The sequence below is a fragment of the Notolabrus celidotus genome, chromosome 23 (assembly GCF_009762535.1).
Source record: "Notolabrus celidotus isolate fNotCel1 chromosome 23, fNotCel1.pri, whole genome shotgun sequence".
In the NCBI taxonomy this organism is placed as follows: Eukaryota; Metazoa; Chordata; class Actinopteri; order Labriformes; family Labridae; genus Notolabrus; species Notolabrus celidotus.
Genome location: NC_048294.1, coordinates 12,396,077 through 12,421,544, shown reverse-complemented (window position 1 = coordinate 12,421,544; position 25,468 = coordinate 12,396,077). Strand labels below are relative to the sequence as shown.

General features: G+C 41.8%; 1 protein-coding gene across 5 annotated transcripts in view; it reads left to right on the top strand.

The window, feature by feature from the left end:
• Positions 1–25,468, top strand: part of LOC117807289 (regulator of G-protein signaling 12-like) — a 55,142-nt gene that overhangs the window by 13,451 nt on the left and 16,223 nt on the right. For 4 of the 5 annotated variants that reach the window (XR_004629941.1, XR_004629942.1, XM_034676514.1 and 1 more), the window contains 10 exons: positions 14,958–14,979; positions 16,836–17,005; positions 19,254–19,346; positions 19,672–19,815; positions 20,309–20,491; positions 20,604–20,754; positions 22,817–22,914; positions 23,138–23,329; positions 24,783–24,856; positions 24,951–25,077. Coding sequence is in view for 3 of the 5 variants with exons in the window: in XM_034676514.1 (XP_034532405.1) it covers positions 14,958–14,979; positions 16,836–17,005; positions 19,254–19,346; positions 19,672–19,815; positions 20,309–20,491; positions 20,604–20,754; positions 22,817–22,914; positions 23,138–23,329; positions 24,783–24,856; positions 24,951–25,077 (1,254 nt within the window). In the remaining 2 variants the exon portion in view is untranslated. Of the gene's footprint in view, positions 1–10,355; positions 10,603–14,957; positions 14,980–16,835; positions 17,006–19,253; positions 19,347–19,671; positions 19,816–20,308; positions 20,492–20,603; positions 20,755–22,816; positions 22,915–23,137; positions 23,330–24,782; positions 24,857–24,950; positions 25,078–25,468 lie in introns of those variants that run through there. The other variant, XM_034676515.1, reaches the window with a different exon arrangement.

Here is a 25,468-nt window from a genome sequence, read left to right as displayed (position 1 = left end):
TGCGCGCTGACTTCAAATTAGACGCCGCACTGAAAGGGTTTTGTGAAGTGACCCGGGATTATTCTTGTCAAGGGAACATCAAGGGTTGCTTATGGGGCCTTTTGAATAGAGGGTGCTCTGAAGTGACCCCCTTTTCTGCACAGGGAGAGGTTTGATTCAGTGTGAGAGAAACTGAGTTTAAGGGTTGTTGCTTTCAGAAGAAATCTGTTCAGAAGATTTGTATTGTAAGGCGATCACGTAACAGCAGTTTAGTTTGAACTTGACACGGTCGCTGTGGTTTTGCCTTGCCCCTGTCGGCTTTGTGCAGGCATGTCCGCGCTCTGAATCACCAGCCTTTTATTCACTTATCTTTGAGGAACACATTTTTTTAAAGGTGCTGCATGATATCTCTTGCTGAGACAGTCTAAACCTAAAAGAGACGCGCTCATATCCAAGCAACCAACCTATATGCACTCACAAGTTGACTAATGACCTTTATAAATATTATAATAGCTGCTAAAATTAGATGCCATCCCTCATTATATCAATTCCTCCCTCTACTTTTTGATGTGGGTGCTTTGACTTGAGAAGAAGAGCAGAAATGTTGTTCCTGGGGATCAGCAGAAGAACACAACGCACTTTTATCTTGCTGACATCACATGGCCTGCCTCGGAGCGTGGGTGGACAGTATCGCTCACAAAGTGTGTCCTTAGGCTAGCATTATAGCCTGACATTTTCTAAATGTCTCCTCTACCATTTCTTCTTCTCTTCTCCCCACAAAGAAGGGTTTTTATTGCAATCACACAGACTCCTCTCCTCCAAACCCACCAAGTGGAAAAGCGCCGCATTAACACGAGAAAACTCAAGTGGAGGTTCTTTAGCTGTCCAGCTGCTCTGAGTATGAATCTGCAACAGCCAGTAACCAGATGACCAGATGTGGATGTGGTTGCTGACTTTGCTTTTTGACCCAAATGTAACCACGGAAAATACCCGACGCCTCGCCATCTCTGGACCGAGATGCACTGCAGATCCACTCCAGCACTATGACATCATCCATCGACGTTCAGGATTATGATATTTTTTTTTATTCTTTAGAAAACCACACAGCTCTCCATCATCTCTCTGCTGATTGGCTGAAGGAAAGCCTGGTCTGAACCGGGCCTGAATGACTTCTAGGAGTGATTCATCCCTCCACACACTGTTTATCTTCCTAAACCGTACTATTATTACATTTTTCAGCTTCACTGAAAGGGAATCTACTGCCAAGGGTGTGGAGGTTACCCAACAAGGAACGTCTTCAGAGCTGCCAGAGTGTTTTATCACCTCGCTGGTAACAGTTTAGACATGTCTGGGATCTCGCCGTGTACCTCAAATCTCAAGCTCACGACTTTGAGACATTGTGCCAATAATTGAATCTCTTCTGACTGAAGGGAGACTGTGAAAGTGTATAAAGCTGATATCTTTCTGACCCTGTGTTAGTAAAGATGTAGCAGAGGCAGGCCAAGGTCTTGTCTTTCTTGCTCTGTGGAAATCAAAAACATGGATTATCAGGGCGGCCAAGTTCTTCTCCCAGTAATATTATTGAAGGATTGGCTTGGCGCTTTACTTTGGCAGTCTAAACACTAACTTCCCCTCATGAACTATTTCTATAACATCTTCATCCTGTGGTCAGAATGGAGAAATACGATCCATGTGTTTGTATAGCTGGGTTACTGGGTTATTGTCTGACCTCATTGCTTTGGTACAATGCCTCACAATAAGTTATGATATTTCTAAAGGTGGTGGTTAAAGGTTGCGCTAAAATGCAAATTATGTAGACTTGGATGCCCGACTTAATATGGCGCATAGAACAAGACCAGCACTGTTTGTCAACACTTCACATGGAGAAAAAAAGTTGTCTTGTTTGTGACAAAATTGACAAAATCAACTCAGTCCATTGTTAGTTGCAGGTCCAGACTGTACTTTTTGTTATATTGTTTACAGAGACCCAACTTTCATTCGCTATGACCAAAACACTTGGTAACATTTGTCAACTACAGCAAGAAAAAGCCTCTCTTTAACAGGCAGAAGCCCTGAGCAGGACCAGACTCTTTTGTGGACAGCCATCAAGCCTGTTTTTTTCTTCTGCACCCTCCTATGCAGAAGCCTGACGTGCGCCTCCCAAAAATGTAATCCAAACTACTCAGACTGCAAGTCCTGTGATTGGTCCGCTGAGTAGCATTGTCTTTCCGGAATCCCCATCTTCTCTCATTTCTTCTTTGCAATAATTGCAGTATGATAAACTGCTGCCCAACATTTATCAGCTCCATCTTCAACATAATACACTCGGGCAATCGCTTAGAGTCTCCGTGGTTTACTGTGCATAAACAAAGAGAGAATATAGCGGGACTGGAAGATGGCGATATGACTAGCATGGAGATCACATTGCGGACTAGCGTTTAGGTGGTGTAATGATACTTTTAACAATTGAAGTCAACGTCTTTCTTTTTTTTACCATAACATCTATAATAGTAGGCTGTAGTGTTGTAGTCAAGAACACATTAACCGAGACCAAGACATTTCCGAGGCCAGAGTGCCCCGAGACCAAGACAACACAAAGACATTTAGGGATCGAGACCAAGACCAAGGCAGGGCAAGACCGAGACGAGACCAAGACCATATATATCAATGAAATATCATCATGAGAGTTAACAAAATAAAATACGTCTGTTTATTTTATTTAAGTTTGCTTTGAATAGTATTGACAGCAACAAACAAGGTTTGGTTTTGTCTTTGTTGCCTTTCTTTTGACTCCTTAAGTTTTGTTTTTTCTCTTATCACAGTAATGACAGGGACACAGAGATCATCAGTGGTGGTCTCGACCGATCTTGATATAAAATACAGAGTCCGCCCAGTCCGAGACCGAAACAAAACGAAGTAAAAATGCTTTTGATTCTGAGACGAGACCAAGACCTGACATAAGCGGCATCGAGACCAAGACTGGTCTCGAGTACTACAACACTAGTAGACTGATAAGTCATAATGTATTGTGAGCGGGTTGTCAGGGTCCTACTCACCCTGTCAGTGCTACTAAAATGAGCTAACTTATCAGTCCTTAAACACCGCTGCATTGACTGTTTACTTTTTACACCATCTTGAATTTTTTTTTATGTTTTTGTATCTTTTCTTGGTTTTCCTTCTTTAAACAAACAACTTCTTATGGCAGCTTGATATGATTACAGTTCGTCTACCAGAGCCACAGTGCGTAAAATAAACTTTTTACCTCATCTGCCATTGGCTAGTGACCTCCAAAAATGTACCGGCCAAAAATATTTTTCACCGGCCAAATAAAAACGTATAGTGACATTAATCCGTTTAGCTGTCTGTTCCTCTTCTTGATCGTCTCCTGCCTCTTTGTTTATCCTTTTCATTTGTGGTGGCTTCACGCCGGGAATGTGTCGCCACATCTTCCTCAAAACGCTCTTCCCGCCGTGCTTCTTCAAGCAAAGGGAATGAATAGAACTCCAGTAGCTGACGTCACGCTGTTTTCGACGTACCAAATCACGGCGCAGTGAGGGTCAAAATAGCCTGACAGTCGAAATGGGCAAAAGTATGAAAACAAAACCTCACATGCAATACAAAAACTTTCCATCAGCCGCTGGCGGGTGTGTGTTTTTGTTTTACACGCCAAACTAATTTTTTACCCGCCATTGGCGCTTGGCGGGTATTAATTTTACGCCCTGCAGAGCTGTATCCGTAGTAATAATGTGCTGTTGAGAAGTAACAGACTGTTGTGTGATAACATTAGTCATAACAGCTAGAGTGAAGCAGCTCTCAGATTAACGTTGACCAAAGGAACCTTTGAGACAAAAGAGCTAAATGCTCGTATGGTTAGTGCTTACAAATATAAAGTTAGTAGGCTTGCAGTACATGCCTTCCTGTACCCTTAAACTTAAAAGGATAGACTTAAGCCAGCTCATCTTTCCATATTTCACAGTTTCACTCAACCTGCTCAGGTTCCCTGCGTGACCAAGAGGATTAGACTTCAGGGTGTAAGGTTAGAAGGACTTAGACAGGAAGTAAATAATGACAGCAGTACCTTGTCTTTGGCAACATTTAACCTCCCGGGAGGCAGATAGTCATTCATATTATGCCTCATCATTACACAACAAATGTACCCAAGCACCCAGCCTGTTCAGAACACATTGAGTGAAGCTTTCGTGATCGTTAGTTTGGTGGAAAAACAACTGGGGGGGGGGCTGACTGGGTTAATTATACGTGTCAGGTTTCAGGTTGGAAAGTCCATTTCTGGTGTTTTTTATGGAAGAGAAAGGGAGCAGAAACAGGGTGTGGTGGCATCTTATGTGGTTTTACCCACCTCAAGCCCTCCAGGCTGGAGTGAGCGCCGCCCTGTCTCTGAGAGAGTAACTGGAGGTGGGAGGGGTCGTGGACGCTGATGAGTTTCTGTCTGATGTTGTTTTATTCTTGCCAAGTTCAGTTGTGCCTTTGAATCAAATGTGTTTCATTTGTTGCTCCTCCGGTCTCGAACATGCAACCAACTATACCTCAATGCCTCAAAGAGAGCTCACATTAGGAGCTGTGCAGGTTCAGGCAGAGTTGAGAAATGGTTTCAATCAAGTTTACAGTGTTTGAAATTGTGAGAAGCTAAATTATGATATCAAGTCAAAGCTCTGAGTTCCTGAACCCGCGAAAAGTAGGGCAGGGAATGGAAAAAGGTAAACATCTCCATTCAGAGGAATGCTAGTACTCCCAGCAACAAGTGGCTAACACACACACACACACACACACACACACACACACACACACACACACACACACACACACACACACACACACACACACACACACACACACACACACACACACACACACACTCACACACACACACACCGGCAGCGCTGAACAAATCATCATAATGCCACTTTAATCCAGAAAGGAGCAGAGCCGTGCCCATCTGCTGTGGCTAACCGGTTGGAGTTTGGGAACAGGGAGTAGATTACTGCCGATCAGGAGGGATTAAGAGATGAAACGAATTGTGGCGATGGTCTGTGTTTGCATGCAAATCACTGATGTCTTCAAGGGCACTGAGAACAACCCATTTGTTCTCTGAGGGGATTACACTTTAAAGACGTCTGGACTCTGGTGGATCAGGGCATCATCTATCAGCCCAGCATCTTTGTAATTATTAACTTTATGGGGGGGAACACTTGAATTCGATTAGTTTTTGGAGATAAACATGATTGAATCACAGCTATGATGTTGGCTTTTTATGCAAGTCCTGTACCGTGGAGTCAGCTGTTTAAGTAGGATCACATGACAGGATAACACTCCTGAGTTTCTGCCCTGTGGAACAAATGAGAGCAACTTACATATTCAAAGAAAGTCCCCATTTTTCTTTGTGAAATAAGCAAAAACCACACAAAGATTTGGTTTAAGTGAGGAGGAAATAAATCCCATGGATGAAGCATTTGTTGGTTAAATGTGTATTCGTGATCCAAATCCTTTTTTTTTTTTACCATAACACAAATCTTTTCGTCATGTTTTAAATTTCTTAGAAAACGTCGCTGTAGAGCATGAACGAAATGAAACACAGAAAAGATTTGGATTGTTTAGATTTTAACCACATCCAAATCACATCCTTCATTATTTCTCTGTAAAAGTACGACTTAGAACATGTGAAACTTGATCAGATCATAAGAGAACTGAAACAACACAGGTTCTTTTCACAAAAATAGGATTTCATAATGGGTCGTAACTTTAAATCGTGTTTTATGACGTTAAAGTTTGTCTGAGTTAACGTCAACAGGAACTTCATCTATGCACATTCAAGAGAAAGGGAAGCTAATTGTGTTCAAGTTGTTTACCATTCCTGCCCCACTTAGCATCACATAAGCATGCTGACTTCATCAGATCCTTGATAACGTGATAGTGTCTGTCAGATTTGCTGTGACAAACAAGATTTTCCACAGTAAAAACACTGGATTCCAATGTTTGGCCTGCTTAAATCAAACACATGCTTGTCTGTTTGCACAGATATCGTCAGAGGAGTTTCTTCTAACTCTCGTCTGTCTGTCTGTCTGTCTGTCTGTCTGTCTGTCTGTCTGTCTTCCTTCTTACATGGTCAGGGGAAAAAATGTCCCTTCCATCTTATCAGTCCCCGCACCCTCGCCCTTCTCTCCTGTAGAGGAAGTCGCCACCGTGCAATTCTCTTTCTTGATGTTATTTTCAGACGGCAGATTGTCGTCCGCAGCAGATAGCAGCCCCAGATTATTTCCCATCCTCGGTCAAGATTGCCCAGCGTAAGAGCTGACACGCAATTAGTTGGGTCTTGTGACAAGCAGTGCCAAGGCTGTCTGGAAATGTTTCACTAATTGATTAAATCAAATGACGTCTCAGAGCTGATGTGAAAACTCTTCTCTTTGTGGCTGCAGATTTTTTTTTTTTTCCAGTTTGCAAAACGAGTGCAAGAGATAGAAAAAGACTTCTCCTGGAGGCGTTTTTGGGTCGAAGAGTTCCAACATGCTTTGCTCTTGCTGTGTACTTAAAGATGTGCTCACCTGGCTGCAGTGAGCACTCTGCCTCAGGGAGGTCAAAGGACAAAGGTTGAACTGAGGGCTTGATTTTTTTCTTTGTTGAATGATCTGTTGCCACTGATGAGTCATCTCTGTAGCATGAATAGCTTTTAATAACAGCACACATTTATCTGAACATGAAAGCATTCTGTCTTTGTGTGTTGTAAACCTAGTTCAGAGTCTAACATATGTGCTGTGTAATTATCTGAAAAGTGCATATTTTAAATACAATTATACAGTATGTTCACTCATAAGCATGACGATGTTGGCGCCCCCCTGTGGACAAAGTGGTGCAAATGATCTCTCCTGACAAAATAGGTCTAATCTGCAATGTTTTGAATGTCTGACTTATAGAGCTGGGCAATAAATTGAAAATAAATTAAAACATTCAGAACCAAAATAATCTATCTTATATTGATTATTTTTTATTTAGTTATTTATTTTTATTAGAGTTGCACAATATTGGATTTTTTGCCGATATCCGATATGCCGATATTTTACCACTTATTTAGCCGATGACCTATACTGATATTTTTTTCCGCACACCAGAGATCATCAATTCTCTTCTGTACTGGAATTAGCGTACAGTATTATGGTGTTACTCTTATCATATTTGTTAGGTAATTTTCATTTCTTGTGCAAAACAAGAAAAATACTACTGCATATTTATTTATGACAATTGCTTTCAAACAAAATTCATACAAAAAGATAAATCCTACTTAAAACTTGGATGAGGCTCTCCCTGACACAATCATATCAATACCCACAGCCAGGGCAAATTTGGCCAATTTCCCATTTGACATAGTAAGAAAACCTAACCTCTGTTCACAGGGAACATGTGAAAAGTGCAACTGTACAGCAATGAAACACAAATTAAATAAAACAGTTTACTCTTTGTGCCTAAATTAGTCAGCTACCTGTACCTTACAGACTGCTGCTTAAATTCAAATTTATCTTAAAACATCGGCCCAACGTGTGCAGCAGCCCACTATTTTATCGGATGATATCGGCAGATATTGGCGTGTTGGCCGATATCAGATAGTTCATTATAAAGCCAATATCGGCCGATACCGCTAATGTGCCGATGATATCGTGCTTCCCTAAGTTTTATCTTTACTTTTCACATTCTGTGTGTTCATGTACCGTCCCCTTAAATCATACTATTGTGTACAGCACACATCTAGCTAACCAGATCAGATCCACCTATCAGGAAGTCAAACATGTGAACAGCACAGACCATGTGTTCAGTTTAAAATGAGACACTATGAACAGATTCCTGACCCTATATCAGATTGTATAGACACCAAACACTTTTTGTTAACAACTACAGAACAGCCTCATAACAGTGATCCGTGTTGACCACAACAGGACTTTGTCTGTGGGTTACAGTACAAGAAAGAAGAACATGATTAAAATAAAAAACATACTTAAACCTCAGAAAAAAGAAGCTTTGTGATTATGTAGCACACTCACCAACAGTGGAAGCACAAAAGTCATAAATTAATATCCAAATGAGCAGCAAATCAACCACTGAACAAACTCTACCCTGTTGTTATCTGTACACGTTGTCATGATCTTTTTTTTGGCCAGAAAGAGGTTTTAAGTTTCACATCATTTTAAAGATACTGAGGAAAAGAAGTGCACTGTAGGTTCCAAAAGGGGAACACTACCTCCATGGCTTCAACTTCAACTGTCTTTGGGTTGAAAACACTCAGTCACATCTGGCTGCTGCTGTGGGAAAGTCGTTGTCCTCTACTCAAAGCCTTCTTTCTAATCGCACCCAAAACTTGAAGCAAGTCGCGTTACCCAGAAATACTGTAGTTGGAACTTGTGTTGAATTCAGCAGGAAGAGGATGGTTAGCTAACTTAAAAAGGTGACATAAGGTTACGTGGTGATATGTCCCAGGTTGGGTTCGTAGAATGACTGTGAAGCGACAATAAAACGCAGTACCTTCGACCGCCTTTGGGTCGAACAAACACTGTCAAGTCTTGCTGCCCTTCCTCCTCCACTCAAAGCAGCCAAGATCATCACCCATCTGTTCCTGAAGAGCTGTTTTGAAGCCAATGGACGGCGGCAGCCATATTGAAAATGCTGAACTCAACCAGGCATAGTGTGATTTAAAGAGGCGGAGTTTGAGCCTCCTAGCCAACAGCTATGTGTTTCCGACTGGGAGTCAAGTCAGTCATATCCTTATTTGGGCAAAAACTTGAAATCTTAATATCTTCTGAACTGTTGCATTAGAAAAAAATTCACCCCCCTGTACAGTGTGTGCTGATAGAGAAATTAGCTTCGTAGACCCAAGCCGTTTTTTGAACCAGGCTGTAAACATGTTTATTAATGCTGCAAAGATTGCCTTTTTCCCATTCATGTCCATGTGGTTTCTGGTGTTTCTGCAGCCAGCCTCAAGTGGATTCTCGATGAATTGCAGTTTATAACACTTCCGCATGGGCTTCATAATTTGAGACCGGAGGTTGCCGCTTGGTAATCACACGCACATTTTGTAGCAAGTCACGTTCATTTAAAAGAAGACTAGTTAGCTAACGAATCGGGATGGCTTGAAGTTACATTATGATGTATTCATTGTTGGGTTGGTAAAATGATCCCCCGACAAAGGTAAGTAAAACGGCATCAACCAAAGTGATACCGACCCCCTTTCTTGGGTGGTTTTTGGACTTGTCACGTGAATGTAAAGACATAGTTTGACAAGAAATGAGATAAATACACAGTTTTTTTCAGCACAGATGAAATGTTTGGCGCCACTCTTCCTGGAGAATTGTCATCTAAGGCAACCCACCAACAGTCTTTTTAAGACGCAGGGCTGCTGCTCTTGAACAGCCATTGAAGAGTGATTGGATCCTCCTCCAGGCTGCAGATTTAGGATGCTTGTGTCAGTCTATTTCTGTAGCTTTATAATAGAACAGACCAGGTGTGCAGAGGCGGGAAAGGATTCAGAATTTGCCAGCATAGAACAACCTGTCGTAAAAATAAACCGTCCAGAATGTGACATTTACCCACATTTATACAACTCGACATAATTTGATGCTTTTTATTTTTTTTTTACATCGAAGTGTTTCTCAACATGAGCATGCATCTACCTGGAGGTGGTTGAGATGTCATCTGCGACTGCTGTGATGCACACATGACAAACATCAAGTTTGCAGAATGAAAGAGCATTTAAAAAAATCTAATTAAATGAGAGTAATCTAGCATGAAAACCCTGCTGTTAATGACGCCTGTATCGCTTTCATTATTTATGGCAAAATCAAGTCCAAAGAATGCGGGCAGGAAAGCCTCAGACAGAGTTGGTTTGACAACAATTGGCATGATTGTGGAGATTTGGAAGCAAAGCATGATTTTCTTTTTCTGCTCCGTGAGCTTAATTACTCGCAGAAAAACCAGACTTGATAGAATTATTACGTTTGAGCAGAAGAAGTGGAGCTCTGTGGCAGCTGAGTTGAACTCCCCGGCTCCCAAAGTTTTATTTTGATACAAGAAAAAATCATCTGGTTTCACTTTAATCCGACTGGGTATTTTTTCTCCTCCTTTCAAGCGCTGAAAGAGTTCCCCAACTGGAAACAAAAGAGGGGGGGACGGCCACTGTGGTTTTTGACATGGAGAGTGTGTGTGTGCGTTTTGTGCGTATAAAAGAAAGAGGGGGTTAATGCATCTGATTCCTTCATGCCACTGTGGCAGAGGCTGTATGTATTGTCGGCCTGGTTTCCATGGCAACAGCTGCGGAGTAAGGAAATCTTTTCCTTCCTCCTCCTCCTCCAACTCTCCCCCTCTTCTTCTTCTTCTTCTTCTCCTCCTTTCTTTTTGTCCAGTACCTTGTCAAATTTCTGTCTCCCTCCCTCCCTCTCCTCCCCGCGCGCTCAGACTTGTACAGACACGGTTTGCAGAGTTTTGGGTGGGGAATGTTCAGGTATGCGTCCGCACACACACACACACACACATAATCCGTCTGTGTGCGGCGGCGGGTGTAGCAGACTTTAGGGAACAATGAGTCTCAAAAAGAGACTTTCCTTCAAGAGGACCTGGAACTTCAACACTGTAAGTAAACTGTGGGTTGCCGGGTGAGCCTCCTCGTCCTCCTCGGCGTGAAGCGGGAGGACTCCTTTTGTTCAGTCAGCTGTTTTTCTCATTAATCTCCCTCTTTGTCGCTCGCGTCTTTCTCTCACCAAGAACAGCTGTTTGAAGCGGTGGGGAGTTGTTTGTTTGCGGGGTGCTAGAATCAGTCTTGACTTGTGTAGAACTTTGGAAGAGTTCCTTTTTAAAATCTGAATCTGGTGAAGTTTAAGAGGGGTACATCTCAGCCTAGTTTCAGGAGGAGGAAAAACATGTCTAAACAAGCCCTAAAGATAAAAGAAGCACTTTAAAAAGAGGAGAAATCTGTTCAGTACGAGGTGTTAATTACTGACATTTACATTTCTGTGACTGCGGTTTATCTTTTGACCGATTCACACTCCTCAAAGTGTGTTTTGTCGTGGTGGCTCACTTCAGATCACACACATAAATCTGTCTTTGTGTGATCATCATCGTTCCTCCAGCATGTGGTGTCTCAGGATGCCAGACTGCACGGCGTGGGGGCCGTACCGCACTAAAGCTTGGAGCAGCCTTTTCCAACCGGAGAGCCAAATCCTCGCTCAGAGAACTCGCTGTGACTTGAATTGTGATTTTGTCCATTTGGATGATAACAAGCAAAACGTTGACAGCTTTCAGAGGGAGTCCAGCTGGGAAATGGGATCTCTGCAATCCCTTCCTTTCTGAAAGAGATCAAAGAGGGTCTGTGGGTCTTGCAGAGCCACCCACGGTGGACCGGCTCGTCACCAGAGGTGTCAACAGAGGAAGGGAGTGTGTGTGAGGAGAGGCAAGAGGTGTCACTGTGCTAGGTCACCACTTTGGCCTGATTGTAACGAAGCTGAGGACCAGGAACCAATAATGATTTAGAAAACACAGTGGTGTGTGTGGTCTGACCTCTGCAGCCTCATTCATACACACAAACACACACACCAACCTCTCATTGAGCTTTACACGGTCGCCTTTTACAAGAGTGAGGCAGGAGAAATGATTACTTTATTCATTGATTTACTTACCAGGCATAATTTGATAACACATTTATCATATTAACCTGGCTTGACAGTATTTCTCTGTTTTAGCCCCTTAAATGTGAGGATTCACTACTTTCTCTGTCGCAAATCTTTGATATCCTTGAATTTTGGACTAGTGAATGGACAAAAGACATTTCAACAGGCCACTTTATGCTCTGAAAACTAAAATATGTTACATGAAAAGGTCAAAAATGGAACTAATCCTTCCCAAGGAGGCTAAATAATTTGTGACACGTGGTCAGGTGGAGGTGATTCGTAGGATTTAGCAACAGTTCCTGTCTAGCTTTCTTGCATAACTCATGACTTATTTGTCATCCACATAATTTTCTCCTGAGACGAAGTTTTAAAGATGAGAAATTCCTATGACTCTGTCAAGGGGGCATGTAGGACTGTTATTAATCAAAACACTCCCACACTTATTGCATATGCATGAATAAATGTTACCAAATCTACATTCTTATCATTTTTATCATGTTTGTCAACCAAGATGAAAACTGATGTATACGGGATTCGTTTTACTAAATGAATGCCAAGTATAGAAGAAAAAATTGAAAGGATTCACAAATAAAGTGAACGTAATTTGTTTTTCTCAGAAGGCAGCTTTCTTTAAGAAATAACTTCATTGAAGAAAACTTAACCAGCCATGAGATCAAACAGTTTCTTACTCACCCCCAATATTGTTTTCTGCACTTTATGTCCTTTGTAATTGCACCATATCAGTAGTTAGGGCCTATGTCCACTAACTGCATTGTTGTTGTTTTTTTGCTGGCACTACCTGTTTACAGTGCTAAGTGTCCTACGCAGAAAAAAGGAACTCAGCATCAGCAGCTTTGTCTTGCTGCGCCCACAGTTGAAAATAGTTCAACTATTCAAAAGCTACAACACTATTTTTATCTGATGTTTTAGGTTTTCTATGTTGAATTACATTGAGTGAAAGTAAATATGAAACATACAAGGCAGAACCAAAAAATTCAGCCACATCTCTCCGGTTTTAGCTTCCTTGCACTGGCTCCCTGTATTTTTTAGAATTGATTTTAAGATTTTACTGATTACTTTTAAAGCTCTAAATGGACTTACTCCGAGCTATATAGCAGACCTTTTAATACCCTACGAGCCGACGCGTGCACTGAGATCCCCGGGCAGAGGTTTATTGTGCATTCCTAACACAAAAATGAAAACTAAAGGTGACACGGCGTTCGCAGTGAGGGGTCTGACACTCTGGAACCATCTGCCCGAGGAGATCAGGTCTGCTGAGTCAGTGAGCTCTTTTAAATCCCTTCTTAAAACATACTTTTATCGCAGAGCCTTCCCGGATTTTATCTGAATTTTATTTGACTCAATTTTATTTTAACCATCTTAAGAAATATATTTTAAAAGAATTGTATTCCTTTAGAGTTCTTTTAGGGGAATTTTATGTCTTTTAAAATATGTTTTATTTCTTTATCTTGACTTGTGTATTTTTATGATCTGCCTGTTTTTTTGCTGCCCATGTAAAGCACTTTGTAACTTGTATTTTGAAAAGTGCTCTACAAATAAATTATTATTATTATTATTTTGAAACAACCTTAAAGGTTACTACTAAGGGAAGTGGGAGTGCCGCGGGACATTTTTGTAGCCTAGCTATATTAAGTGCCAGTGTGAAGCGCTCTGAAACTGAAGTTGTGGGCACTGCCTGCACATACACAAAAAAACGCTGTCAGTGTACACAGGCCCTTAATATCAAACACTAGAAATACATCATTCAGATGCTACTTGGAAACGCAGTCTCTCCATGTTTTGGTTTAAAATAGTCATAAAAGTGAATAACACTGATTCACACTTTCAAAAGTTTCACCCTGGACATTCTCTGTTTGTTCCAAACCAAAGTTTACGTCACATTGTGTGATGTCTGCCTTGTTCTTTAAAGTGAACCACAGGCCACTGTATATATTTAACGTCTGAGGTTCTAGCTGCTTTTAGACCCATTAAAGACAGACAGATGGAGTGGGTGTTCTCCCTGTTGTCTCTCCTCTGTTTTGGTCTTCATGTCGGTCCTCATGCTACCCGCCCATGATTACTGTTCACATGCTAACCACCACAGAAGAGGTGGCTTTTGGGTGTTGACTGTGCAGGGTTGGACTCAGCAGCAGAAGCGGAGTTGTAAAGAGGCTGCGACGGACTATTAGTGGTTGTGGCGGTTTATGTCTGATACATGTGGTCACTCCCAGAATGGAACGAGAACGTCACATCAGCATGCATGACAACGGTCACTTCAGACAAATAGTCACGTTAACAACTGAAAGAATGAGCTGTTCAGAAATATGTCTGGGCTTGTGTTATGACTGACTTAACCTTATTAAATATCTGACCTCCAGAAATAACAGTTCATTGTTCCTTTTTTTAAACTGTAGTTTCATAGTTACGTTCTGCAATTCTACCTAAGCACACATTGTATGCACTGCTACACCAAAGTCCCAGCCTTGCTTGTAAGTATTATCAGCTTTTAACATTCACACTTTGAAGTAGCAGCTCAGAAAACACTCTTCTGGAAATAGTCTCCCCTTTTCAGATGAATCCTCCAACGCACACGTTTTTTTTTCAAGTGTTCTTGGACCAAACCTGAAGATGTGCCTCTCATATCCTCCCATGCATTTATTTGCGACTACAGCTCTCCACTTTAGATTTATAAATCACTCGTCATTAGCCGATCATGCTTCCACTGATTCCCCAAACTGAGGCGGTGATTTTTAAATTGAAGAGTTGCCAAGGTAATAATTGTTGATCCAACTTAAGCTCAGTCACAGTTGGTGTTTTATTTAGCATTTTCTCTTGGCTAAAAGTTATCCCAGTGAAATTTCCATGCCCACTAGGGGTCCTTGTGCTGTTTGCCTTCTATTCAAGCACATCTACACCCCCCGGTCTTGGGATTAGCAAGTGAAAGGAGGACCATTACTCGGAGTGATGGCCTCTGAAGTAGCTCTGGGCTGTGATCTGTGAATGTAGTTGGGCCTGTGAGTGTTAAATCAAAATATAAGGGGTGGGTCCTGGTGTGGAGGTGTGAACAGCTGTGTGTGGTGGAAGCCAAGGGGGTCCGCCCACTTACAAATTAGTGGCTCTGCGTAAGGGAGCAAAGATCCAGCCCTTCCCCGGTAGCTCATGCACACACTCTCAAACCACAAAGACACACACACACACACACACCTAGGAGTGAGTGTTAGGATGCCTGAAGAGACTCTGCTATCAGCTTCAGTCTCTCGTCTCAGCGCAGGAGGTCATGAGGGCAGTCTCTCACTCATGTCTCTCTTTGTTCTCTTTCAGTCTGCTGCTTCCTCAGACGGCGGTGAGTACATTTCTTTTATTACTTTGATAAAAAATGAAGTGAAATTAAAAGATTAACCAACTTTTACTGACAAAATGAAGTGTTTAAATATATATATGGCTGTTTCACTGCCTGGATTTGTATTCCCTGAACACAGCACTTTGTAGCTGCTCAGTAAAACAGTCTAATAAAAAGCCTCACTGTGCTATTCACTGTATTCAGCATGCCTCATTAACAAAGGATGTTTGTCAAGCTTGTTCTGGGTTACAGCCGAGGCTAGTGTGCGTTTCTGTCTGGTCTCCCCTTTCACAGCAGTTTTAATAACATTTACTAACAGGCGGATGGCGTGAGCCTTGCGTTGGATGAGGAGGAGGAGGCTCCGCTTCATTTTGCTCCTTTCACTGTGGATTTGGAATCAGACATGCATGGCTGTTTGCTTTCTAAAGCAGTCTAATTAACTGAGCAGCGCATAATGTGGATGAGCCTGAGCCGCTACAACATCAAACTAAGTCCAGACAAGTGGCTCATTCCCTTCAAACTGACATTTGGTTTTGTTATTAAAAAAGGAAAGACTCTCACGTCTCTCAGACGGAGGTGCATCATTTCAGTTTAATGGCACATCTGGGCTAATCTCAGAGCAACAACGACCTACTGTAGGTTTTAAAAGTTCACGCAAAGGCCACCTGAGTCATAATCTGAAAGAGCTCACTGTCAGGCTGTTACTGATGTCATGCACTATTTACAGTGTTTCTATTTCACCACAGTTTAACTGCACCTATGTAGAAATCCACCCCACTTCTTCTGCAGGGGTGTGAGCAGCATAAAGATAAAGATAAGCAGCACTCCCTCCTCTGATACGAGCTCACATTTCTGCAGAGATTCGTTTAGTTAGCTCAACACCAGTTTCCCGGGACGACCAGTGAAGTCCCCGCAGAATGAGAACAGCAACAAATCCCACTGTGACCCTTTTTGTTTTCTCTCTTTTTTACTGTACGCTCCCTGCATGCTCTGCACACAGCTTTAAAGTGGCCATCTGCTGCCGTGATAGCAGGTACTGAGCAGGCTGAAAGAGCCCCCCACTTTAGCCGAGCGTGGGTTCCTGGATCCCTCCTTGTGTCCCTGTAATCAGCCGTGTCTCCTCTTCTTTTCTTTCTTTTATCCAGCTCCCTCTTCATACTGCACGCTCTCTGCTCCTCTCTAGAAACGGTTTTGTTCCTTTTTTCTGAGATGCAGTCAAACATGTTAGCTTTCTCTTTTAGCATGTTTCTGTACTTTGGTATCAGCAGTGAAAAGTGCAACAAAGGATACAGTAAAGAGACATTAGCTTTCCTTTTAAATCCTCTTGACCTTTAGCTTTACAGTCTTGTCCTTCTCTCTGCTTGTTGTGATGCTTGGTGCAGCTATACGGCACCTTTTGGCTCCCTAGTGTGTCTAGATTGTTTTATGACGAAGTCCTCCCCCTTTGAAGGACCAAGTCTTTGAAAGTCGAATACATTTGCTTTTCCGTCAATTTTCATGAGACATACTCTTATGGAAAATGTTGAAAAGAACAGAGAGGAAGATTTGAGTCTGGATTAGTTAAATTAGTAGCAGAAACAAGGTCTGATTTTTTAAAATGTGCTGTTCTAGACATTACAAATTTAGAAGTCTACTAAGTAAGCATCAAATTTCAGCACTCAGTTCCCCTTGAAATGTATTAACAGCTTGAATTAAGCTAAAAATGGTCAAAAAGAAGTAAAAATCACACAAAAAGAAACCCACAGTATTATTTCCAAGACTTAAAGGGCACATGGGAGAAGAGCTCTAACATTCCCTGCTTGAGGGTTTGACTTATTTCATTACACCGCTCTGACCTTTTGCATGTTTCCGTCCTGCAGACTACAGTGGAGTCCAGTTGCAGGGATGCTGCAGCCAGAGCAGCCTGAACAGTAATGGCAGCCTTCCAGGAGCAGGCAGCCACAGAGGGCTTCCAGAGCAGCGCGTGGCCAGCTGGGCCTCCTGCTTCGAACGTCTCCTGCAGGATGCGGTCGGCGTTCGCTACTTCTCGGTGAGAGCAAGAAAGAAGTTGAATCTCACCACACTTCACCAAAAAAGTCATTGTGAAACAGCAGGTGTAAAGTGCATCAGTGGACACTTGAGTTTAAAAATATAAGAGAATATCAAACAGGAGCAGAGATAAGCTTTTTGCTGCATTTAGTTAAACTCTTGTTTTGATTCATGGCAGGTTGTTAGAGTAGGAACAGTAACCAGGATATACTGCAATAAGCAGCATCAAAACTGGTGCACTATCAAACAGTACACAGTGCACCTCGTTCTTTTTTGCAACTGAACTGAATTTGAGTGGACAGATTTCCAAAATGGCAGCTGATAAAAGCACATTTTGCAACAATATGACCAAGCAAAGGTTCCCAAAAGGCTGCCGTGATGAACAACTTACTGTAGAAGATAAGCTGCAGACAGTGCTGAGAGTATTGAAAAGTCATACTGGGCTCCACCAAACGAACTATTTCAGCATGTCTTCATCACCGAGCATTCTTAATCACAGCCAAGTGTTTTTATGTGTGGCTGGATGCCTTGTGAATGTGCAGCAGAGAGGACTGTAATCTAATCATATTTCATATTGCACACTGGACAAACTGAAAAAATAATGGCAGTATTTTGTAATCACACCAAGCATTTTGAGTCACCCTAAGCATTGGCTACTTGTTTTTCATTTTTTGCTACATGAGCAGCAGACAGTGTAGAGAGTATTTTAAGCTGTGGAGTCATACTGGGCTTCAATGGATGAACTCAACTCAACTTTATTTATAGAGCACCTTTCATACATAAAAACATGCAGAGCCAAAGTGCTTCACAGAATAACAGGGAGACAGAAAACAACAGCAATGGTAAAATTATAAAAGGCATGATTATAAATAAAATACTTAAAAATAAAATCAACACAGTAAAATTAATAATTAAGTAATAGTTGAATGAAAAGTTAACAAGATCAGATGAATACAAGAAATAAATAGATAAATACATAATTAAATGAGATAAATATATGTTAAAGCAATGATTCAAATAATAATGATTCAAATAATAATAAAAATGATAATGCAGTCCAGGGCTAAAAATGAATTACTCCAAATTAAAAGCTAGATCAAAAAGGTAAGTCTTAAGTTTACTTTTAAAAACACTGATGACAGTGTTTCTTTTTTTCTTTTTTCTTTTTTTTTCACAGGTATTTTTATTGACATTTTGTTAAATGCAAACAACACCAAACCAAGACAGCACACAGACAGTGACACACAACAACAACAACAACAACAACAACAACAACAACAACAATAATAATACATATTATTTTAAAATTGAAATGATATAGAGAAACATATACAAATCAGTGTGTATAAATAAATAGCTAAATAAAGTAAATAAATAATTTAGTAAATGGATAAATACAAAAATAAAATAAAATAAAATAGAAAAATAAAAACATATTAAATATTATTGGTCAGTCTGCCGCCCTCAACGTCAAAATTGCCTAAAAGGTAATCCCCTAACCAGGGTTCTCAGAGAGGTCAAGCTCCTGCAGATACTTAAAGAACGAGTCCCACATCCTGTGAGATGACAGTATTTCTTAATCACACCGAGCATTTTGAATCATCCTAAGCATTGTCTACATGGGCAGCAGACAGTGTAGACAGTAATGTAAACTCATACTCTGCTCCTGTAGTTGGACTATTTGGGGGCAATCATGAATCTGAATCATCCTAAGCATGCTTTGCTACATGTGCAGCACACAATGCTGAGAGGACTGTAATCTAATCATACTGCGCTCCACTTGACAAGCTTTTTGATGACAGTATTTCTTCATCGGCCCCAGCATTGTTGTTAGCATTGGGTTAATTACTCAGGCATCAGTAACTGTGATTTGCATGATATCTACCATATATCATGTTCATCCTTCTATTTATGTTCCTGTTTTTTCCCACACAGAATATGTGTCTTTGAACATAGCTCCACAACACCTTCAGAAGGCGCAACATTAAGTCCTGGCATCCCAGATCCACCTCTCTCTTTTTTTCACCTCCCCCCTCACCACTGATCAGAGCCACACTCGCCCACACTACCCAGCACCCACACTTTTCCACCACTCTTGTTCACAACATTGCACCCAACAATTTTTTTCCACCACTGGTCTCAAAAAACACAAAAAAACAACCACCACCACCACCAACAACAGCCCTGAAAAGATGAGAAGACGATCGCCACTTTGAAGCCTTACAGAAACTATCTCTGTGTCTCTGCAGGAATTTCTCAAGAAAGAATTCAGTGAGGAGAATATCTTGTTCTGGCAGGCCTGTGAATACTTCAGTCATGTCCCTGCAACCGATAAAAAGCAGGTAAGTCCTCACAAATCTGCTTTTGTGAGTTGGTGATGTTTCTTATTGATGAAATTTGCCCTTACAACTGTGGCTCTGAACGTTTTTGCTGCCTTCAAGATTGAATATAAGCCAAATTGATTTTTTTCTCTCTTGAATTGTTTGATTAGAACATTTTTAGCAGACCCCAGTGTGGGTTTGGAACCTCTACTTTTAGAACAGTAACAAAGCCACTATCAACAAGGTTTCAGTCCCAAATAAATAACGTCTTGATGTTGATATAACAGTAAACAAGATTACATTTCACAACATGCTCTCTTATCGTGATTGAAACTCTACCCTGCAGTTGTCTCAGCGAGCAGGAGAGATCTACAACAGCTTCCTCTCCAGTAAGGCCACCATGCCTGTCAACATCGACAGTCAGGCTCAGCTGGCTGACGACGTCCTCACCTCTCCATGGCCCGACATGTTCAAGACGCAGCAGCTACAGGTACAGACAAGACCACAGCAGCAGCAGGAGTAGTGAGCTCATCCTTCTAAATGTGTCTCGTTTCGAGGCATTTTTCTCTTCTAGGAGGACTTCTGTGTGCAGTAGGGGGTTTGATCTCGTTTAGCCTTTGCTCGCTCCGCACAAACATATTGGGTTTTTCTGTTCGTGGCCATCTGGGTTTGTTTACGAAAGGGCTCTGAGCCTTTACCAGAGAGATAAACACAAACTGGCACACTCCCACAGAGAATGTAGCGCATACTGTTCACTCAGACACATACAGTAGACGTGCAGTCAGAGATGTGTATATTTTCAGCCTGCACACAACCATGATAAAATGGCTGTTAGGACACCTGTCATAACAAAAGCTGTAACCATATGTTAACACTAGTAGTTTGTCCTGCTTTGTTTTTCTTCCTCCTCACTCTTTTATTCTTGACCTTGTGACCGTGTGCGATCACTCACATCGTCTTTTGTCTTTTGTCTTTGTCGACAGATCTTTAACCTGATGAAGTTCGACAGTTACTCCAGATTCCTCAAGTCCTCCCTTTACCAGGAGTGTATGCGTGCCGAGGTGGACGGCCGACCCCTGCCTGATCCCTACCACATCCCCTGCAGTCCTGCGCCCTCCAAACACAGTGCCAGCTCTGACCGCTCCACTCTGTCCACTCCCAAAAAGGTGCCACTTTGGCTGTTTGGCTGCACTAGAGGGACTTTTTGTCAAAGCATGATAGTTTTTACAAAGATGACCCTTTAAATAAAATCTCTGGTGTTGTTTTTTTGTCCAATAGGAGGCCAGGAAACAGAGATCAGGGAGGTCCCTGACTGAAGACGGCAGAGATGAGGGTGCCGACAAGAAACGCGGCATCTTCTTCTCGTGGTCTCGTAACAGAAGCTTTGGGAAGGGACCAAAGAAAAAGGACATAGGGGACATTAACTTAGGTAAGGAATCAATTAAAAAAAGCCTTGCATAATCCTGGCTACAAAAAGCCCCACTGTTAATAACAACGTTTTGCTACACACAAACTTCCTAACTGCTGATGTGTTCTTGAACGAGACACCAAATCACTGCCAGCTCCTGAGCAAAGCTGCATGCGGGGGAGGCGTGTAGAAACACAGCTGCCCTGCAGTGATCAAAGTATTGCTCAGACTCTACTGGTACTCTGGCAAAAACATACTTGTTAAAAGTGTAACATTCTGACACACTGAAGACAGAGTCAAAACAAAGACGGTTTTATAATGAAATAAGGTCAACGCAGAGCTCTAAGCATTTGATAAGTTCAACTTTTGAGCACTAAATGACATGTATGTTTCACATAGCATCCAATCAGGAGCAGCAGATCCAGATTTTACTGTTAATGAAGCTGTATTCACACATGCATAAAACTCCCAAAAAGGTTCAGGGTGGGCTTCCTGTGTGAATACAAACATGATATTTTCACCCCAACTCTACCTGGATCTTTTCATGCCAGTGAATTGGTAAAATTTCTGCGTGAAGTCAGGGTGGCATGATGCGAGAACACATCTGGAATTACCCAGGACCCATACCCATAATGTTGATATCATGCGACTGGTGCAAACCTAGAAGAGTGATACGTAACAGGATGATAAAAACATAGGAGCTTAAAAAATTGGGATGCATTTTCGAGACGAACACTGTGGCTTCTGCAGCATGTCCTGCCTCTCGAGACTCACCCCTCTCCTCCTGCTCGTCGCTCCCCTCAGACAGAGAAGACTTTGACCTACAAGTAACATATGTCAGCCAGATTTTATATAGCTTATGTATTTTTTATGGCTGTAAAATGCCTGCATTACTCAAACGACTATATCTTCTTCCTTTTCCTCAACTTGAAGCATTGTGGCGTACATGACATAAGATCATTCCTGTTCACTTGGCTCGTGCTATTTCTCTGAATGCCAATGTCGGTTGAGGCAAATGGCTGTCTAACATGTAACATGAAGTTTCTGCCTCTTAAAAGGAAGTTTTCCCTTGCCGCTGCAACTAGCTAAATGCTGCAAAGATGAGATCAGACTGAGTCCTGTCTGTAAGATGGGACTGGATCTTATCCTGTCTTAATGTTGGGTCTTTGTTAATAATATAAAACATCTAGACCTGCTCTGTTTGTAAAGCGTCTTGAGCATAGACTGTATATAATATGGTCGTAGTATCTGTGACGTCACCCATCTGTTTCTGAAGGGCTGCTTTGAGGCCAGTCGGCGGCGGCAGCCATATTGCTGCTGTCGAGCGATTGTGAGGTAAAGAGGCGGGCTTTGAAACTCCTAGGCAACAGCTACAGTGTTCCCGCCTGTCAATCAAGTCAGCTGTGCCTCTCATTGGAAAACTCGTGATCTCAATATCTTTGAAACTGCCCTGTTATGAAAAATCAACCCCCCCTACAGTGTGTGCCGATCAGGAAATGAGCTATCCAGACTACACTTGTCTTTTGTACCAGGCTGTAAACATGTTTATTTCTGCTGTAAAGATCGTCTTTTTTGAATTGGTGTGAATGTGGTTTCTGGTACTTCCAGAGCCAGCCTCAAGTGGATCTTCAATGTACTGCAGTTTTTAGCACTTCCGCATCGCACTCATATTGATGTAACGTTACAGTTAAACCTTTTTCTTAAGACATGAGCATTTCCAGACTTCATGTTTTTGGCGTAGTTTCCGTCTCATTTACCTTTTTTTTTTAATTATGGGATGTTGGATTGAACTTGATATGCATGTCACACTTATGCTTCAACATCAATACCTCCTCCTGAATGTAATGCCCCTCAGATGTATTGTAGCAGCTGATGTTTATTCACACACACCTTGCTCAATGACTGTCACCTCCGTGCCTGCCAAGACTGCGTGGTGATGATTTACCACCACAAATATAAACAGATTGTTCTAATTCTTCGTGTTATAGCTCCACATCCTGATGTTACATTATCTTAAGTGCAGTTTTAATGCGTGCAGTGCTCGAATGCTCTCTTATCTGAATGAACTCTTCTTCCTGTGCAGACTACTGGGGCAGTAATGGGCGGAGGGAGTCCCAGGGCTCCTTGTCGTCCGGTACCAGCCTGGAGATGGCCACTTCCTGCTCTGCTGGCAAGATCGAGGTAAGATTCCTCTGGACAGATCACCATGGCAACTCACAGAGTTCAATGTCTGGTGAAGTCATCATAACAAGCAGGAGTTGTTTATTTTTTATTTTCTGCTCGTCAGCCTACTCACTTTTTGTTTATGGATGGAATAAATCAGTGGCTGGAGCTACAATTACAACTGAAAATAGCTGCATACACTTAAGCAGTACTCTGAATCATCTTAATTATGTATCCTCAGGCTGATAATCGCCACTCAGTTGGAGTGTGGGAACGCTCGCCCAAACACTGCAGTGTGTTGCTTCCAGACAGTTCCTGCTCCTCCATCACTCTTCGGCCCGGCGCTTCGATAAGGGACGTGCTCCAAGATCTGTGTCACAACATCAGCGTCAACATCGCCGCCGTGGACCTCTTCCTGGTGGGAGGGGAGAAGGTGAGGAGAGGCAGTGTTCAAGTGCAAATTACTGATAGAAGGAAAATAACATCTCTGAGTGAGGCTCGGTGTACTTAGTCGAGGAATTGAAACAGCGTTTGTTGAAAAAGCATCAAAAGCATTTTAACTGTAATTATGCTGTCAACTAATGTGTTGCAATAAAGCAGTACCCTTAAAACAGCACTTATATAAGCAACAATTTAATGCCATTATCCTCTATTTATAATACATTAAGGTTCTTTTGTTGACCGTAAACAACATGGGGTGGGACAAAATATCCACATGACAAGGAATTAAATACACTACATGACTGTTGCGATACGATTATGGTTGAACTGGTACCAAATAACGATGTTGTATTTTGAATAATATGTGTCTGAATACATTTCCCTTGCAATTTGTCTCACAGCATCACTATGACAAACTTTATTCATACAGCACTTATCAAAACAGGGTTACAAACATAGAATGAATCCTGCCTTTGATACTGTCTAGAAAAGAATAAAAGCAGCATCTGGAGGATTAAAACCATAGACTGTATATATAATGGACAACGTCGCTCTGCCTTTTCCCATTGCACGGTTTTGAAGCCAAAATATCCCGTTCCAGAACGCAGACATCTTTTAAATTTTCTGCAGCCAGAGTCTGCGCAGTAGGGAATTTGTGTGTTTCAATGGTAACAAGCTCTGCCCTACAGCATAGTGTCCCAAGGTCCTACAGAGTTTCTCTCTACGACGGCAGCTGTCAATCAAAGCAAACCCGGATGTAAAACCCATTTTTTTAACCTCTGATATTTAACGAAAAAGAAACTTTTCAGAAAAAAGAGGAATTGAACACAAAACATCAAATTATAACTACATATCACCACAGCATACGGATGTGAGAAACATTTGTACGACGTGTATTTATTTTTTAAAGTTTGACTGCAGCCCCATTGAAATGAATGGGGGAGACAAAGTTTTTGACCTATACTGCAGCCAGTCACTAGGGGGAGAAGTTTCTGTGGCAGCCTCACTTCAAGCCGACCGAGATGACGTCCATTTTCTATACAGTCTATGATTTAAACACACTCAGATAAAATGTCCTGTAAAAGCACATGTATAAAAATGTGTTTCTTAAAGAGACACTTCTAAACGACTCCTCGCAGTGATGCTAATGACATCAGTCCTACACTTTAACAACTTCAGAAGCATTTTGTGTCCTTTAAGTGTCATGTTTTCTTGCAGAATTTTGTGATATATCTATTGTGTGTTGGATGTAGTTTTTTATCATATTAAATGGTTTTGTAAGGTATCATATTGTGATTTACCCTGAGCTTCAATTGGTAGGAAATCAACTTTTAAGAAGCTGAATTAGAGAATTGAAAGTTTTGAAAGGATTTCAGTGGCTAGTATATTTATTTTTATAGTGTTGTGTTTCTGACTTAATCGTTTATGTTTCATTCCCCTCCCAGCCTTTGGTGTTGGACCAGGATTGCATGACCCTTAGCTCACGAGAATTAAGACTGGAAAAGCGGACCCTCTTTAGGTATTAATGAGCGACTAAGTTTGTTTGATCACCACTTTTTCTTTTTATGCTTTCACATCTTTTCTAACAGCTTGTTCTTTTTTCCTGTTGCCAGATTGGACCTGGTGCCCATTAACCGCTCTGTGGGGCTAAAAGCCAAACCCACCAAACCAGTCACAGAGGTCCTGCGTCCCGTTGTGGCCAAATACGGCCTCCACCTCAACGACCTTGTCGCCAAAATAGTAAGTCCTCCCTTGGTGGCTTTGGTGCCTTCATTTCCTTTGAAGCTCCTGTGTGTCCAGAGAGAGGCAGCATGTGCAGTGTGAGACAGGGCCACAGGGTGGAGCATCGTGGTCAGGGGAGGGAAGCAACCGCATCCTTTTCCATCTGTACACGGTGGTTAGCGCTGTGAGTCAGCCCAGCCTTTCGAAGACAGAGCAGGAGAATTATAATTAAGGATGACGACACTCCTCAAACATGCCAACTCTTTACTCCTCCCAAGAGGATTTATTTTAGTCCTGTGGGTTTCTAAACATTTGAACTGTGTTACACGGTGGACGAGAGCTGGAGTTTATAAATTAAACAGAGGAAAGAAAAACTTTGATGGATTTAGATTTCTGCTCAACAGGTGAG